Source organism: Vicia villosa, unplaced genomic scaffold, assembly GCF_029867415.1.
Source record: "Vicia villosa cultivar HV-30 ecotype Madison, WI unplaced genomic scaffold, Vvil1.0 ctg.000306F_1_1, whole genome shotgun sequence".
In the NCBI taxonomy this organism is placed as follows: domain Eukaryota; kingdom Viridiplantae; phylum Streptophyta; class Magnoliopsida; order Fabales; family Fabaceae; genus Vicia; species Vicia villosa.
The window spans coordinates 544,009-562,037 of record NW_026705134.1 but is presented as its reverse complement, the minus strand read 5'-3'; the positions used below and the strand labels follow the sequence as shown (position 1 = coordinate 562,037).

The following is an 18,029-nucleotide window of genomic DNA, read 5'->3' as shown; positions in this document are numbered from 1 at the left end:
TGGTCTACTATGAACTAGACAATTTACAAACACGGTGACAAGTTATATTCCAAGGAGTATATGCTTCTGTGGAGGAAGTTCTAAAACTCCAGTCTTCATTATTCACTTGTCTTCTTTGTTAGTGATGTTAGATTTTATTTTGTACCTCTGTGGAATTTGTTTATATCAATTATCTAAAAACTATAGTTGCATGTAATTTTTAATATTGGAGGAAAGAAATCAGCTAACTGCTGTAATAACTACTTACTTGAAAAAGAACCTTTTGGTTTTCTTTCTATAGTTTCTAGCATATAACATATTTACTATATAATGAATTTGCCTTTGTTCTGGTTCAAAGTCGATGTTTCCATTTTAAAACAGGGACACAACTCTAGGTGTGTTTTTCTTTTTAAAATTATAGGTGCTGTGCCAAGTCATTAATTCTAGTAAATATGAGTGTATGGCCTATCAGTAAGTAGATTTAAGGCAGCCAGAGCTTAATGGATCTAGTAAATATGAGTGCATGGCCTATCAGTAAGTAGATTTAATGCAGCCAGTGCTATTCAGCTCCCACAGTGATAGGGTCTAAGAATGGGTAGTATTCATTATGGAGTCAGTTAAGTTTGTAAACAATCCTGGGCAAATTATCTGCAGTTACTGTTAGTTGACTGTTGTCTTAGTTTGTCAAGGAAGAGTCTATATTTCAGTCCCAAATTTTCTACCTCAAATGCAGCATGTCTTTAAGTTTTGATTTAAATTCGGATTAGCTATCTATTTTTCAAGTAATACTTGTTGCTGCTGATAATACTTGTTCTTCTCCCATAATACTTGTTGAGTAATATGTTGTGATAATCTTTTTTACTCAAGTAATTGTGACAACTTAATAATTCATGTTGAGTTACACAATAAATTGTTGAGTTACTCAAGAAAAGTAATGACACGTGTGAAGTAATTACATATGTTTTTTTATCGTTTGACACGTGTTAGATAGTTTTATTTATGTGTCTTGTTCTCATATGTGTGTATAATCTGAAACTTTCGGAACAGAATAGCATGCTTCAAATAGATAAATTGTTAACAAATGCTTGTATATTTTTATTTTTTCTTTGTGAATCTAGAATAGCATGCTGTATTTGAATTTGAGTGAGCAATTCTACATAAGTATCTAGGATTGTAGTATGACATCTTATTGTAGTATGTTCTGTTCCTTGCTTATTGAGTAATATGTTGTATGGACAGATATGAGAACAAGATCTGCGGCACGAATTGTTAACAATGACCATTCTGATGATTTTGTTACAATCATAGAGGAAGACGTAAATGATCGTACTGCTGCAGTTGGGACTGAAGAGGCAGAGGATGGATTTGCTGACATGAGAAATAAGAAAGGCAAAAGGACTTCATCAAATATATTGCATAGAAGTAAGTATTTGAATAATCTATTTTTGGATTTGAGTAATTTGTTGTCAATATTTATGTTTAGAATAGTCATATCATAAGTTTTTTTGGGAGGCCCTGCCCTGTACGAGTTAGCTACAATTCAACCATGCCACCAATTAGGGGTCATATATTTAGATATAGTTTAATGGTGACAATTCTATTAGGAGCTGTGCATAGTTCAATACTGGCCAGATTTCATGAGTTCATGCTTTTAGAGAATAAAATCTGGATGTTGATTTGTTAGGATTCAAATATTGATTTATTTATTTTTTAATTTTCCTTTTCTTTTAATTCTAAAATTTACAAGCAGATGTGGCTTGTATTGTTTTTTTTAAAAGGTTTCATACTTAGTATTTTTTTTTTCTTTTCAAACTATAACCAAAAATATGGAACAAAGCTAGTAGTAATTTTTTGGATTTGAGTAATATGTTATTAATATTGAGTAATCTGTTTTTGGATTTGAGTAATATGTTATTAATATTGAGTAATCTGTTTTTGGATTTGAGTAATATGTTATTAATATTGAGTAATCTGTTTTTGGATTTGAGTAATATGTTATTAATATTGAGTAATCTGTTTATGGATTTGATTAATACGTTATTAATATTGAGTAATCTGTTTTTGGATTTGATTAATATGTTGTTAATATTGAGTATATTCTGTTCCTTGCTTTCTATTCTTGTTATTGAGTAATATGTTGTATGGACAGATATGAGAACAAGATCTGCGGCACGAATTGACAACAATGACCATACTGCTGCAGTTGGGACAGAAGAGGAAGACTTGAATGATCATACTGGTGCAGTTGGGACAGAAGAGGAAGAGGATGGAAGTGCTGACATGAGAAATAAGAAAGGCAAAAAAACATCATCAAGAATATTGCATAGGTGTTTCCCTAAGAAGCTGACAGAATTAGTTTTGTTGTTGAACGAGGGAAAGAAAGATCCTAGGAAGAAAGAAGACTGTATTAAGAAAGAGAAGTATATTACGGAATGTGGATTTGGTGGATTGTTAAAACTGAACATCACCATTATCCCGGGGGTATTTGTAAGTTGGATTTTAGATAACTTTGACGAACATAGGGGAATGATTGTCAATGAAAATGCAAGAATTACAGTTGGAGAAGAAGATGTGAAGAGGGTATATGATTTGCCAAGGGGTAAGAAGATAATTGATTTGGAAAAGGTTGACAAATCAAGTAAAGAAAAGGTGAAGAAATTTAAGGAGCAGCTCGGGTACATAGGGGAGACTTATGATAGTATGATCCACATACATACCAATGTTTTGTATGAAAAATTGATGAATTTTGAAATCACAAAGAACAAAGCTTGGGCAAAAGGTTTTATATTATTGGCTATCGGAACCATTCTTTGCCCTACTACTTCATACTTGATTAGTTTGAACTATGCTACAGTGTTGAGCGAAGTAAAGAAAGTTAGTAGCTACAACTGGTGTCAACACTTAATTCAACATGCCAACGGAGGGATTAAGAAAGATGCATGTTCTGGGAAAGCAGACTTCCACTTTCTTCTAGTATGTAATCTATTAAAATATTGTTTTCATTTAATGTATCCTCTTTAAATTTTATTTAATAATCAAATTTAATATCTTCATTGTAGGTACATTTTTTAGATATGGTGCAAACAACCAAACAAAAGGAAATAGTTGAAAAAGCACCAAGTTGTGGAAATTGGGAGGATGGCAATGTGAGCATGGAGTTGAAGAAAATAAAGAAGAAGGGAGGTTTCAACAAGGTGATCATTCTTGATAAACAAGATTGTGATATTCCAGAAAGTAGTATGGCAGCAAAAGACATGGGTGATGAAGTGAGGCATGACAAAATTGCTGAGACTGCAAAACGTAGTAGAGAGAAAGTGATCCAAAGAAAAGGGAAAAAGCGAAAGACACAAAATGTGGATGATGAAATGATGGAGGCTCATTTGGCTCCACAAGACTACGCATTAGAAGAGGTATATCTGAACGAAATACTCAATATTCAAATTTAGTAGTGTAATATATTAGCAGTATTGAGTATTGAGTAATGCTTAGTATATGGTCATTCATTGTTATTTGAGTATCGATTATTGTGTACTATATGACCATTCATTGTTATTTTAATATTCAGTATTGAGTGCTACAGTTTGACTATTGAGTATTGCATAATATATGGCTATTCATTGTTATTTTAGTATTCAGTATTACTGTTTGAGAGTACATGTTTAATATGTGGCTATACATGCTTAGTTTGAGTAATATGTGGCTATTGATTTGAGTGCTTTTATGTACATTGCAGGCTAAAAAACAAATAAAAATTTGTGATGAAAAGCTGAAGTTTTGGGCAGATTGGAAGACTTATTGGGTCAAACAGGCAGAGGAAGCTGAGTCTTCAATGAGAAAAGGAAAAGAAGTTGGAGAAAAGGAGCATCGTTCTAATACGGAAAAAGAAGTTGGAGATAAAGAGGATGCTGCACATGAGCCTAGAAATGCAAGTCCTGAATTGGTTGAGAGTGAAGACAATGATTCGGATCATGGGCTTGAAGAACAAGCTGCAAATTTAGTTGATAAAGAGGATGATGCAGAACAGCCCGGAAAAGAAGATGATGCAAATCAGCCTGAAAAAGAAAGTCAAGAGAAGCATGGTGATACAGCTGAGATGAATGATTCTGATTGGGGTCAGCCTTCTTTTAGTCTAGGATTCAGTACTCCTATATCATTGGAAGAAAGTAGAAAGTCACCATCTGATGTGGCAACATACACACTTATGGAGAACATACCACAAAATGAACAGATTCCGCTTCCAAAAAGGATCTCAGCATTGTCACAATACTTTAGATCCCCATATGTAATGCAAATGAAGAAGGCAAAATTGAGTGAGGAAGACACACAATTGGTCAACTATGCATGGACATTGGCAGAAGCAAATGGAGGAGCTATGTACGTTGATTTTTTAATTCAAGCCATTTAATATTTTTTTAACTTCAATTTTTAAATGAGATTCATTATATTTCATCTCTAATTGATAATGATTTTAACATGAAGGGAGGTATTGTTCCAAGACAAATGCAAGATGTTAGACAACCTTAACAGGGGATCCTTATTTTGTCTCAAGAAGGATTGTAAGTTAGAGGGGGATGTCATTGGAAACTATTTTAGTTTCTTGAATAAAAAAGAGATGATGAAAGGAAAGATGAAAAGGTTGATATTCCCGGTTACATATGAAGTAAGTATCACATATTGATTAGTTTTAATTAACTAAAATTTACAATATCTTCATTGTTTAAATTCCCATATTAAATGTATTCTGTTATAATTATTTGCACATAGTTTGAGCATGGCGTCAAGATCACTAGACGCAAAAAGGATCATAGAGAAGCCCATGTAGTGGCCGAGTATGCAGAAGATTTAATAAGACAGCTCAAATACATGGATTTTAATGATATAGACGTGGAAAATCCTGAATATGTAAGTACATTTTTGCTTAATATTTGTGCGAACATATTGTAAATATATTGTGCTAGGATAATATTCAATAATGTTTAATATGTTGATAGTATTGAGTAATCTGCCATACTAAGTGATACAGAAAGAATTTCTGCTATATCAAAGGTAGAATTCAGTAACTCTTTGAAAGATAGTTCATTTGAGAAAAGTTCAACGAAAGGAACTGATAATGTGTCAAATGAGATAAACACTACCAGTCATATAATACTATTTGGTCAGATCGTGCGTCCCGCTGAAAAAAGTTTCGATGATTCTGCTATTAAGGGGGCTGATTGTAGTGAGATGCACAATGGGGGCTGATTAATGGGGCTGATTGTAGTGAGATGCACAATGGGGGCTGATTAAGGGGGCTGATTCTGCTATTAAGGGGGTTGTTGAAAATAATAGCTCAACTAGTTTTTAGAAAATAGTGAAGTAGCTAATAAGATGGATAAAACATGGCTTTAAACTTGCATACTGTTGTAAACTTTCTACTTTGTTACTATACCATGGTATGGTTTTCTTTTTTCTTTTAGTTATTCTCTCTTAGGATTTGGAGATGATAATTTTTATCACCTTTTAGTCACAATTTAAGTAAGTTAACTGCTTTTGAATTCTCATATATGCTATTGAAATTTATAACAACTTGGTTGGTAACAGACTTGCTCTTAAGTGTGTCAACACTAATCACATCACGACATGCTTTGAGATTTTTATTGCTACTAGTATTAAAAATTAATTTAAAAAAAAGTACGTAGTTATTAAAAAACTTAATAAGAGCAATGAAGAACATCATTTACAGCTCGGCGAGTCCATATGGCAGTGAAACAGTGGCTGAAATATCACACTGCTATTCAGCCAATGTTTGATGGATCCAAATCTCTAAGTTTAAACCATATTCCAAATTAGAAACCTAAGAAGTATGAACGTTTTGTAACAAAATAATACTGAACACATGGGATAATATTCAATAATGTTTAAGTAATATGTTGATAGTATTGATTACTCTGTTTTGATTAATTACAAGGTTAGCTATAGCAATCTGTTTTGATTAATATGTTGATAGTATTGAGTAATCTGTACTGAGTAATCTGTACTGAGTAATCTGTACTGAGTAATCTGTATTGAGTAATCTGTACTGAGTAATCTGTACTGAGTAATCTGTATTGAGTAATCTGTATTGAGTAATCTGTTTTGATAGTATTAAGTTCCATGTTGATTATTGTACTCATGATTTCTTTTCATCATTACAGTGGTTTTTCCCAGTTTATTTGAAGAGTCACTATGCTGCATATGTGATTGATTTCAAAGAACAGAGGTTCGGATTTCTGAATAGTTGTGAAAGATTCACATTTCGAAAAGAAGATGAATGGGACAACTGGGGGAAGTGGAAAGTGAGATATGGGATGGAGTTGATAAATGCTAAGAGAAATGAACCTATAGACTTTAGTCAATGGAGTTGGGAGGATGTGAATTTGCCTTTACAACATGATAGGAAATCATGCGGGCTATTTGTTCTGACATATATTGAGAAATGGGATAGCAAGCAAGCTGCAATTTGGGATTTTTTTAAGCATTGGGATATGATGACAAATGAAGAGCAAGATGATTTTATGGAGATTCAAAGAGTAAAAGTGTTGCTAGACATCTTGAAGCGTGAGGACAATGAGTTGCTTCAAAACTTGACAAAGTTAGCTCTGACATTGGCTGAAGAAGAGGCTGCATGTGCTATGGAGGATGACTTGGAGAAAGAAGCAGAGAAGAACAAAAAAAAGGTGAAGACAAAGAAGTCAGCCCCTAACTTGGGTGAAGAAGAGGAAGAATGTTCTATGGCACAAGTCCTTGAGAAAGAAGCCGGGAAGAAGACAAAAAAACCTAGGACAAAAAGGAAAAAAACTCTATATTGAATTGTGTAGTAAGAATGTTGGTTTCTAGAATTGATTAAGTTTGACTTGTATGAGCAAATTGTTTCTTTAAGCTTAAATGTAGACAAATTGTTTCTTTAAAGCTACTGTCCTGTTCCATATTGATGCGGATTCTCAATGTTAATAATATTTGTTTGCTCTGCAACGATGTCTCACTATCTAGTGAACATGCATTTTCTACGTGTAAAAGACCGTGAGGAACTTAGTTATTTGGGCTGAACGTATTCTTTTAATTGTTTTTGGGCATTTGGCTAATGAGTATGTGTAGTTTACAAAGGCAAATAATCCATATGCCTATGGAATACAAAACCAAAATTCAGTCCTTGTCAATATTTCGTTGGATGATATTACTGAAATTAATATTTTGTTGTTTGTTGTAATTACCTTGTCATCAAATTACATGGGCATACCATACATAACATTTAATCAAATGATAATGCACTTGACTACAGCACATGGCAAACTCTATTTTGGAAATTAAAATTTGAAATCAATACATTTTCAAATCATGTTCTACCAACTCTATTTTGGACCTTTTCACTGTTTCATAGTCAAATCATGAAAAGAGCATTTCTTTATTAAAGTTCACGTGTATCATAGCAAACTTGCTGTTTGTAAAATAACTATCTTTATTAAAGTTTCTTTTACCAGTACAGATTCCATTTTCCTTCAAATCACTCCATAAAAATCAATTTCTAGAAGTACATTTCTCATTTAGAAAAATACAAATCAAAGAAATTTAACATCATATTAACATCCTTCCATAAAACCATACAGACCATAAATTCATACAGATTTGTTCACACCATCCAAGGTTCAAAAACTGTAACTCATTGCAGTAATGTCCAATTGCCTAGATCATAGATCATAACCATCTTAAGGCTTATTATAATTAAATCTAAACAAACACATGAAGCCATTTATTTCAAAGGCATTCTGCATGTGCAACCGAGAGATTGAAAACACAGAAAAGAGCTATTGCATTAAGTACTTCATGTGGTTATTAAATGAGAAATAAGTTTGCCTATCCAAAGTTATTACTTTAAGCAATTTCAATAGTATGTAGCAGAAGCTAAATTGGCAATAACTAAAACAATCAAATTGTAGAATGAAATATAAAATTCTGCTTACAGTATGATGAAAATTTGAAATAGTAGACTGAAATATAATAGTCTAAAACAATGGAAAGAAATAATGAAAATCAATCAACATTGTTGATTGTTAAAGCTAATTTTGCAGCATCTTCTTCTTTCTTTTGTTTCTTCCGCTGTGCGATGAATCTTTGTCTCTCCCTAGCTAACTCATAATCACTTTTGAGCCGTTTCTTAGCCCTGATTGGATTGGGTCTCTTTTTGAACTTTTTTACACTAGAATCAACTACAAGAGGTTCAGCAACACTAGTATCTTTGCAAGATGCAGACCTGGAAGATGAAGGTTGACCGGAAACACCTTTAGCAACAATCAACTCTTCCGCTTGCTTCCCACATTCAATTGCAGCATTAAGAAAAAATTGGCACGCATCAGGGTCCATGCAAACACGGGTTATAATCTGAAGCATAACACCAGAAGCTTGTTGATATCTTTGTGCAAAAGTAGTATCTTGAATACCTCCAATACTGATGGGTTTTAAAGCATCAAGGGATGGACGAATTCCTTTAGTCCAACGCTTCAATATGTAGTGGTCAGGTATGGACTTCAAGGACTGGTATTGGACAGAACTCCCTAAGAAGTCTAATATCTTGAAAACATGGCGACATAAGAATCCCCGGTTCTCGAACATCCGACAGGTACAAGTAAAAATCTTGTTCCCAATATCTACCGTAACAACCCTCTCATCAAGTCGCAAAGGATCTTGATCATTAGGAAGAAGGTTTTCTGGAACTTCTTCGACCGACATATAAACATTCGCAGCGGCATCATTATCAAAATCCATCTCATCGGCATCACGAACAAGTTGAATTGTGAACACTTTGAAAACTCTATTAGAAATTGAACTTCTTGACATGTCCTCCTCATAATAATATTTGAAAGAAAGATCATATTGCTTGTGAATGAATGCAAACGATGCTGGAGTATACTTGGCGACAACGGACCTCATGAGTTGGCTGTTGGGATAATTGTTTCTTGGCCTAGTATTAGCAGCCTTGAAATCACAATCAGCATGATTATCTCGCATTTTCTCAACCATAACATTGAAATGGATAAAGAATTGCACAAGTGAGTGGTCTGGCTGAAGAAAGTGGCGAAGAAAGGCATTGAACGACTCGCTTAACTGTGTGGTCTTCAAACCGGCAGTGAAGTGTGATTTCACCCAAGCAGAAGACCATTGAGTACGATTACGATGAATCTGGACAAGCCAAGTAAATTCAGAAGTGGCTTTACCACCAAAACAATTTTGAAGCATCTTATTCCAATTGAAGTCAAACTCTGCCTCATCATCAACATTCGAAACCAAGTGATGTAGTTCGTCAAGAAATGCACCATTGCAACGAGAGCCTAAGTTGGACTTTGCATTCTCCCCCATGTGCCAAGAACACAAGCCATGGAAGACATCGGGGAAGATGTTTGGAACTGACTTCATCAAAGCAGAAGCTTGGTCTGTATAAATTGTAATGGGTTTCTTATTTTTCATGCACTTCAGGAAAGTGGTAAACAACCAATCAAAACTTGCTGAAGTCTCATCGTATAGCAGGGCACAACCAAATAATACACTCTTACGGTGGTTATCAAATCCAAGGAACGGAGCTGGTATGTGTGACAAAAACATATAACGAAAAAGTTAAAACAATTGATGATATCAATCTAAAAGCAGTGTCATACCTAAAACAAAGGATGTTATCAATATATCTTTATACTAATATACCATGATGTAATAATAAATATGGTAGAGAAAATATATCAACGCACTGATAAATACAAAATAAAATGGAAGCTTGATATAATAGTAGTGAAATGAATAGAACACATACCTAATGGGCGATACTCCGTATTTGTTCGATAAGTAGTGTCGAAACTGATGAGATCACCAAATAATTCATAGTCTTGCTGCATGATTGCATCTGACCAGAAAATACTAGCTATGTTCTCTTCAGAATCTACTTGGATATCATAATAAAATGACGGGTTCCTCAAAGCTTCGTTTCTAAGATATTCTTGGATAATAGTGGCATCACCAATGACCATTTCCTTTTGTCGAACAGTGGTGAGAAAGTTCTTTAAATCTTGGAAGCAATACCCAAGGTTCTTTGAACCACCAGCTATTTGACGCATAACTTGAAAGGAGGATCTTACAGACATGCCTGATTTTGAATTTATTATAGCAAGTTGTTTTTGAGGCTCACTAATCTCTCGAGCCGATCTCAAGTAATGCGAATGCTCGGGTTTATGGAGAGGGTGGTTATGAGTAACATTCCATTTGTATATGTGATAACCTTTAACATTGGAATCATACTTCAACGAAATACTAGCTGGGCAACCAGTCCTTTCCTCGGGAAGTTCTTTCTCTTTATGATATTCAATGAGAACAGGAGTATCCGAGTTTGTCTTGTTCTTAGGATCCGCCCGACTTCCGTGCTTGAAACCATGCTTGTTACAAACATAACGGATATATTGCACAATGTCCGTTTTTTTGTTACGAGAATCATAGAAGGAATGCAAATTTCTTCTCACGCTAAATCCCTTTTCATGAGCGTATTTAGCATAGAAATCCTTGATTGATGAAAGCTCGTGGAAGACAAAATGTTGCCACGATTCATTATTTTCATCGGAGATTGAACCAACATCTTGAGTGACATTTGTGGAAGACGATATCTCATCCATTAGCAACACAACCTACATAATACAAATTACAACTTTATTAATAAGACAGATAGATATGCATATTCAATATTACACAGTCAAGGTTATTCTATCAAAATATATTGCACATTACTCATGGAATCCTAACATTACTCAACCATATTTACAACATAATTACAACCAGTTCTATTGAAATTCAACACTAAGGGTAATGTAAATCCCCTGTTCATATGCAAGCACGGTTAGTTCAATTGGAGAAAAGCTTTACAACATAATTGTGCAGCCCAAACTCATGGTTTACAACATAATTCTACGGCCAGTAACATAATATTCATTTATTGTTCATAGAAAAATTACAAAGAAAATCCTTCTATAAGACACACTATAATACACACATTCAGTTAATCAAACAGTTTGTGTGATACCCTTCTAACCAAATTTCACAGAAATTAGCAGAACAAAGATGATAGGTGAGATAGGGAGAGCAAGTCTGACTCACCGATGGCGGAGCGGAGCTGTGACCGAAAGAGAGGGAGTTTCAACGGTGTGTCTGTGGTGATGCTGCAGAGCAATTCTCGGTGTTGTCACGTTTCGAAATTTCGACAGCCTTGTACTTTTTCACTTCGTTCACCTTATCCAATATACATTAGGCAAGGTTATTATATCAAAATATATCGCACATTACTCATAGAAGTATGCAAGGTTATTCTATCAAAATATACATTACTCATGGAATCGTAACACTACTCAACCATAGTACATACATTACTCAATGAATTCTTGAATTAGGTAAAACAATCAGTTCTATAGAAATCCAGAAATTGAAGTGTGAATCATCTAAAATTAAATTTAACAAGTTTAAAATTCAATACCTATGATTTCGTGGATGAAAGTGAGCTGTGAGAAATCACCGGAATGAATTATTGATGGCGGCGAAGAAAGGCGACGATGATTAGGTGTTGGGAAGGAAGCATGGCAACAGTGGTGATGTGTTGAGAAGGAAGGATGAAGACGGTGGTGATCGGCGGAGATTGGCGGTGGCGACGGTGCAGGCGGTGGCGACGGTGCAGCGGTGGCGACGGTGGTGAATTGAGAAGAAAATGATGTCTGAGTCGTTGAATTGAGAACGAACAATTCACGAAAACGTTTTTTTTTCTTCTGTTTTTAGTAAATATATATATGGTGATTTCTAGCCATTAGATGGAAATATTGATCCAAGGGTTTAGGTTAACTTATGCACCATGCATAAATAAATGTTTATGCATATTAGCAGCTGCCCCTAACACCTTCCCTTTGCCTAATTAACCTACTTACCCAAAATCTTAATTTTTCTTTAATTTTAAAGTTTTACCCTTTTTTTCCTTTAAATAAAGGGTGGCGGCTCTAATTTTTAAGCAGGTTGCTACAGCTGGCGACTCTGCTGGGGACATTTAAAAAAATTAGGTTCACCCTAATTTAATCTTTAGGTTTTTATATTAGGTTTTTATTATTATATTATTTTGTTCATGTCTATATATTTTTTTTATTGGTTATTTCTAACACTTTTTTTATTGTCATTGTTATTATCAACTTTTTATCATTGTTACTGCTATTAACAATTTTTTAATATTGTTACTAAATTTTTTTTGTTATTGTTAATAATCATTGTATCTAATATTTTTTTTCTATTATTATTATTATTGTTAACCGTTGTTATTAACATTTTTATTATTGTTAATTAATTTTAATGATTTTATTATTATTATCAATTATTTTATCATTATTAATTAATTAATTCTAATTATTGTGATCATTAATCATTGATATTATTATATTCTACTATTCCCTATAATCAATTAACCAAAAATTGTTTAAAGATCTTTTTTTTATAATTTGATGTAACAAAAATAAAAATTAGCTTCTCTCATTTGCATCCACTGTTACCGTGAAAAAAAAAAGCTTTTCACAAAAATCTCTAAAAAATTTCTTCATACCATTTGTTGCTTTAAAACACAACACTAACCATTCTCAGTTTTTCCCCTTTTCTTAGTTACAGTGATAATACAATGTGATTTGTCACCAAAACACAAACCTCTAGTTTCATAATCCATAAACTATAAATTAAATAATCTTTTTTAAACACTAATTTTAGAAAAGCATCTTCTACTTTGATTCTGCTTCACAAATTTCAGGTTGTAGCTTTGAAGAACAATTTGTTTCCGACACCGACATCGCGAAGGTCGAAACCGCAACAAACCCGCAATCCAGAAAAGGCATCGAGCACTAACGCACAGACGAACCCGCGACGGAAAACCACCATCGGACTTCAACCGAAAGAAAAGCTGGCCGCCGACAACACATTACAGATCCGCAAATCACAACGGAGCATGCCGTCTCCGATCTCGAACAAGACGCAGGGACGCCGTTCGCATCCAACTGCAAGCACCACCGTCGTCGACGGCGAACAGCCCCGCGATGATCGGACATCTCCCTTACACAGTCGACGGAACTTCCGCCGTCTAAATCGATGCAAACCTATCATTTTTTCTTCTTCTTGATTTCCATTAGATTTATGTTATGTTTGTTTCTTTGTTTCAAGCGAGTGAAAGAAGAAGGAATTTCGAATGGGAGAAAGTAATTAAAAGAAAAATGGATGTTCTTTCAATTAAAAGAGATCTGGAAGTGGGGGACTAGCTTTTGAGGATAAAGAGATCCTGATAACAGGAAAACACCGTGCACCGCTAGCAGCTCTGGTACGTTACTCTTTTAATTACATGTTATAAACCCATGATTTGTATGTGTTGATTAAGAGAGGATGAAGTTGTTATTTGATAGCAATAATAGTGTTGTTGTTATAATGAGAAAAATGAGTGAAGAAAATAAGGAAAAGAAGAACGTGAGGTGAGAGAGAAGAGTTAGATCTGAATTCTCGAATTTTTTTTCTTCTTATATTTTTAGCATTTTTTTATAACCAGGTGTTAAATTTATGTTAGTTAGAATTTAAAAAAATAATAATACAAAAGTATACTTTTATTTTATTAAGTTATTTAGCCGTAAATTTTTTTTTATATAGTTTTAATCATTGTTAAAAAAAAATCTATTCTCACAATTAAAAAATTCAACCTTTTACAAATAAATATGATGGGTGAGTGTCAATCTCACCACATCTTTGAATTGGTCGACCCCCGATGTCGTACCAGTCAATTACTCAAAACACGATTGAAATTCATGCAAATTGGTTTATGCCTGGAGCAATAATCGAACGTTAGTTATCGCTAAAAATGCGGTAATTGAATTAAGTCAAGTTTCTTTGCCTCGAGCGAATTAATTCAGATAAAGATCGCGATTCTTTATCAAGACTCAATCAAACACTTAACGCACCTCTCCTTTAGTCTTAGGTTTTTTTCAATTTTGTTTGGTGTTTATATTGTTTTATTTTTCCGCTGATAATTATATATTTGTTTCATTATCTCTATTTTGATCGTATAATTATCATTTTGTTATACTTGTTGGTGGGATAATATATATTGTTAAACCCTAAGTGTGGGAGTTAACTTTGAGATCAATAGGGGAGTATGAATCGCCTACGAGTCTCATTGATAATTCCACTCGGAGTGGGTTGAGTATTCGGAAATGTCCAAAACGAGGCTTGACTTTGTTGAGGGCAGGACTGGATACTTGGCTGATCTCTCCGAGAACCTACCCCAAAAATTCGAACCTCATAGATAAAATGAGTTGTTCTAAAATCCGAAGAGACAAAAAGTCTCGGAGGTTACGAACGACCCCATGAGACCTTCTAGAACCCCCTATAAAAAGGTTGGCTCCCAAGAGCCGCTACGTCGGACCTATGAACTTAGGACTTTTGTGCTTCTGTGCTCATTATCTGTTTGCAAATATCTATGCGTTTCAATTTTGCAGGTATCCCTACGTGGTCCCTAGCCTATAGGGACTTTAATTTCTAAGACCACGTCTTTCCCACAAAGGACATTTCCATTTACGCATGTCAATTGGCCTCTCGATGGCCATGAGATCTAATGACTGTCTTGAACGGTCACCCCGTATTTATTCCTACGCACCCTCTAACTAGTAGAGTTTTGGATTTCCATCTGTGCATATTTCGTCCCTAGCCTATAGGGATTTCACTGCGTCAAATATCGTCCTTAGATAGGTTGTGTTCCGCATAGAGAACCTTCCCACGAGGGACAACTTCATTGGTACACGTCGAACGACCTCTCGATGGTCATGAAACTTGGTAACTGTCGTGAACGGTCGTCAGCTGTTACTTTCCGCGCACCCTTAGTCTGAGGGATTCCCATTTGTGTATTATAACCTCAAGTTTGCGAGTATCTCATTAGAGTCTAATGGTATCCCTAAATCTGCACAGGTTATCCTTAGGATTATATCTACCGCACGTCCGCATTGCATTGCATACAAGGAGTCATAATAGACAAAAAATAAAGGAGTCCTTTGCATACGCGTGCATTCGCATTTTCATGCGTTCATACATTTACATTCACATTTGCATTTCTACCTTCGCCCGCATCCATACTTACCATGCTAGCCGGTTTCCCGAAACTCCCAAGGAAATAAGAGGATTATCACCTATGGAGAAAGGAGGATAAATTATTGAGAACGATCTCGGCCCTACTACAAAAAGAGGATGTCTTTCACCAGGCCAGCCGCGTGCCCATGCCTTGTCGTAACAGGATTATAAAGGTTCATCGAGCAAGGATTAGTTCAACAAAGGGTACCCTCATAGATACACTCAAGGGGTATCTAGTCATAAGGGGGTTCATCTACGAACATAACAAACTTACAAGGACGCTCTACAATAACCTGGGGGCAAGGATTAGTCCAACTAGGGCAAAATCCTAAACAAAGAGGCATACTACGATGGAGGGAAGGCAACATATGTTAACTCCACACCAAGGGGAAAAAGGGTCAATATAATTTCTTTATTCAATTTACAAACGCTGAAGGTTGCAAATGGTGTGATACTATCCTGAGGAAAATACAAAAGAGGTTCAGTCAAAGGAAACTCATGAAGTTCCGATACGACGAAAAACCCACCGCTAACGATTTATTCCCGATAGGTTTGACGTGCCCAAGGAGAATTCGAGGTTACCCTTTACTTCTACAAGTCTAAAGAGATAAGGAGTAAAACAAGATCGACGGATTCACAAAGAAGATTGCCCTTAGGATTAATAGGTGTATCATTTCAAGTTGTAACTCCTACGATCACAAAATGCTATGTGATATAAAACGTTGTACCTTTTGAATAGTAATTCAATAAAAATATCATGCATGTTTTGAAATCAATCCATTCGCTTCATTCGCTCACTACTACGACTTTCTACTCGCACGTTTCTATTTCTATTTTCAATTTCAAATCTAAGAGTATTAACAAACTTGAGGGAGAATGACGAACACAAATAACTAAGTCCAGCTAAACATATGCTTTCAAAGTAAGACCGAGCCGAGGATGTATAGGCATTGTTTCATTTCCCAAACAGTGGAGATATAAGGATGTTAATCCCTCGTTACCCCCTCGAGCCAGGAGTTGGAGTTTTCTTCCACTTTTTAAATAAACCTTGATTTCAACCAGGGGCAGGGTAGATGTCGATTAATTCAATGGTGTATTTTGGTTGTCAAGAGAATCAGTCCATCCAAGCATAAAGCAAAGCAAAGGTTCAAGCATATTTTCTTCCTCGCATTCATTAAAGATTGAGGAAGTAATGGAGATAACATTTACAACAATCTTCTTCCTCAATACATCATCCAAGATCGAGGACATATCAAAGTCGAAGCTTACAAATCAAAATCAACATGGCAGTCACAATATTCAAAATCCAAGGATCAAAAGGAGCATTCAAAATAAAAGCGCCCGCTAAGTCAAAATGGAAAATTCCATGAAAGCAAACCAAATGACTTAGGCAAAATTGGGGCATCCCGATGGGTCAAATTCAAAAGAATTAGCTCATGCAAAAATAAGGGATAAAAACAAAGGTGAAATACACATGATAATATTGTGACTACTAAATCATCGAAGTTTCCCTACAACGCTTGGATCTTTACAAAAATTTTCATCAATGCTTGGATCTCTACTAAGGTTTCTACTCAACATCGAAACCGAAACGATTCTCTTGCAAATAAAGCACATCCATCGGATTAGTAGAATTTTTAGGATCTGGAGAACATCAAGGAGAAAGGGGTGGGTTAAATAAATTTTGAGCCTTATATCCATTGTTTCTTAAAACAAGAACCAGACCAAGTTACAACATTTAAAAGTCCTAATTGAGGCAAGGTTAACCACGAAAGCATATTAAGCAGGATTGTTATACTGACTCCTAAAGTTTGTTAAAACTATTTCTAACCACTGCGCTTCTTCAAGCATTCTTTTCAAAACCATCTGGTCCTAATTCATAACGGACTCCGATATCAAAATTTGCATACGCATCGCACTGGAGTTACTTCTCGAAGGGTACAACACCATCTACGAATACACACTTAGCATAAAGGCGATCATTTCTGACAAAGACTCCCGAATGGGGAAACCACATCCAGAGGGTTTTCCTATACAGGGGCATGCAACCAAACATCCTATTAACTAGGGGCACTCTCCTAAGGTTCAAATCGACTTGGGGCGCACCTCGGAGCAATGACAAACAGGGGCATGTCAAACATGGGGAGAATTCAAATCCAGAGGATAGCACACTAAGGATAGCCCTCCATATCCTGGAGAACAGGGGCACACCCTTCAATCTAAACGTCAAAGCATATGACAAGGTTATTCCCCAGGGCACTTCCCTCATAATCTGGAGATCATAGGCACCCTTTCCACTAAACATTGGGGCATTGGATATCAAATCCATAAGACAAACAATTCAAAGGTTAAAAGTGTGGAGAACCTCCAAAGTTTAAAAGCGTGGGGTACTTCTAAAAAAAATCAAACTGGGGCAAGGCGCACAACAAAAAGAAACGCGTTCCCACACAATTGAACAAATCTTTTTCTCCTAACTACGATCTTCAAAGTTCGAACAAAACAGGTATTGGGAAATCGCGCTAGCATCCAACAAATTTACAACATTAGCAAGCTATACACGTTTTGGTTATTAACAACCTATCATTAGGGCATCATACAAATACATACAAGTCATGCATTACATACATTGGTCGATACATTACACCGTAACTCTTTATGTGGTCTTCTTTAAGACAAATTTCTATCTACTCTAAGAACCTTTTCAGGTAGTCTTCTCTAAGACAAATGTTCACATCCATTCCAAAAAAAAAAACCTTTTCAGGTAATCTTACAGAAGACATTACTTCGTTCCATTCATTGCGTCAACCAAACATACACACATGCATAAGCATACATAAACATTACAAAGCCATCATAAGCATAGTCAGGGTGTAGGTGCAAGCATG

The 18,029-nt window shown here is 35.3% G+C and overlaps 2 protein-coding genes across 2 annotated transcripts; one reads left to right on the top strand and one right to left on the bottom strand.

The window, feature by feature from the left end:
* Positions 1-1,220: 1,220 nt before the first annotated feature.
* LOC131626572 (uncharacterized) lies at positions 1,221-6,863 on the top strand. Its single transcript, XM_058897392.1, has 7 exons — positions 1,221-1,401; positions 2,129-2,952; positions 3,039-3,389; positions 3,713-4,353; positions 4,459-4,639; positions 4,744-4,881; positions 6,153-6,863. Exons 1-7 carry the CDS (start codon positions 1,221-1,223, stop codon positions 6,804-6,806), a joined length of 2,970 nt encoding a protein of 989 aa, XP_058753375.1. The 3' UTR covers positions 6,807-6,863.
* A 1,162-nt stretch (positions 6,864-8,025) lies between these two features.
* On the bottom strand, positions 8,026-11,665 carry LOC131626571 (protein FAR1-RELATED SEQUENCE 5-like). The gene is made up of 4 exons (XM_058897391.1): positions 11,495-11,665; positions 11,122-11,253; positions 9,794-10,655; positions 8,026-9,569 (listed from the first exon to the last, which is right to left on the bottom strand). The coding sequence occupies exons 3-4, from the start codon at positions 10,641-10,643 to the stop codon at positions 8,026-8,028; spliced, it is 2,394 nt and encodes a 797-aa protein (XP_058753374.1). The 5' UTR covers positions 10,644-10,655; positions 11,122-11,253; positions 11,495-11,665.
* Positions 11,666-18,029: the final 6,364 nt, after the last annotated feature.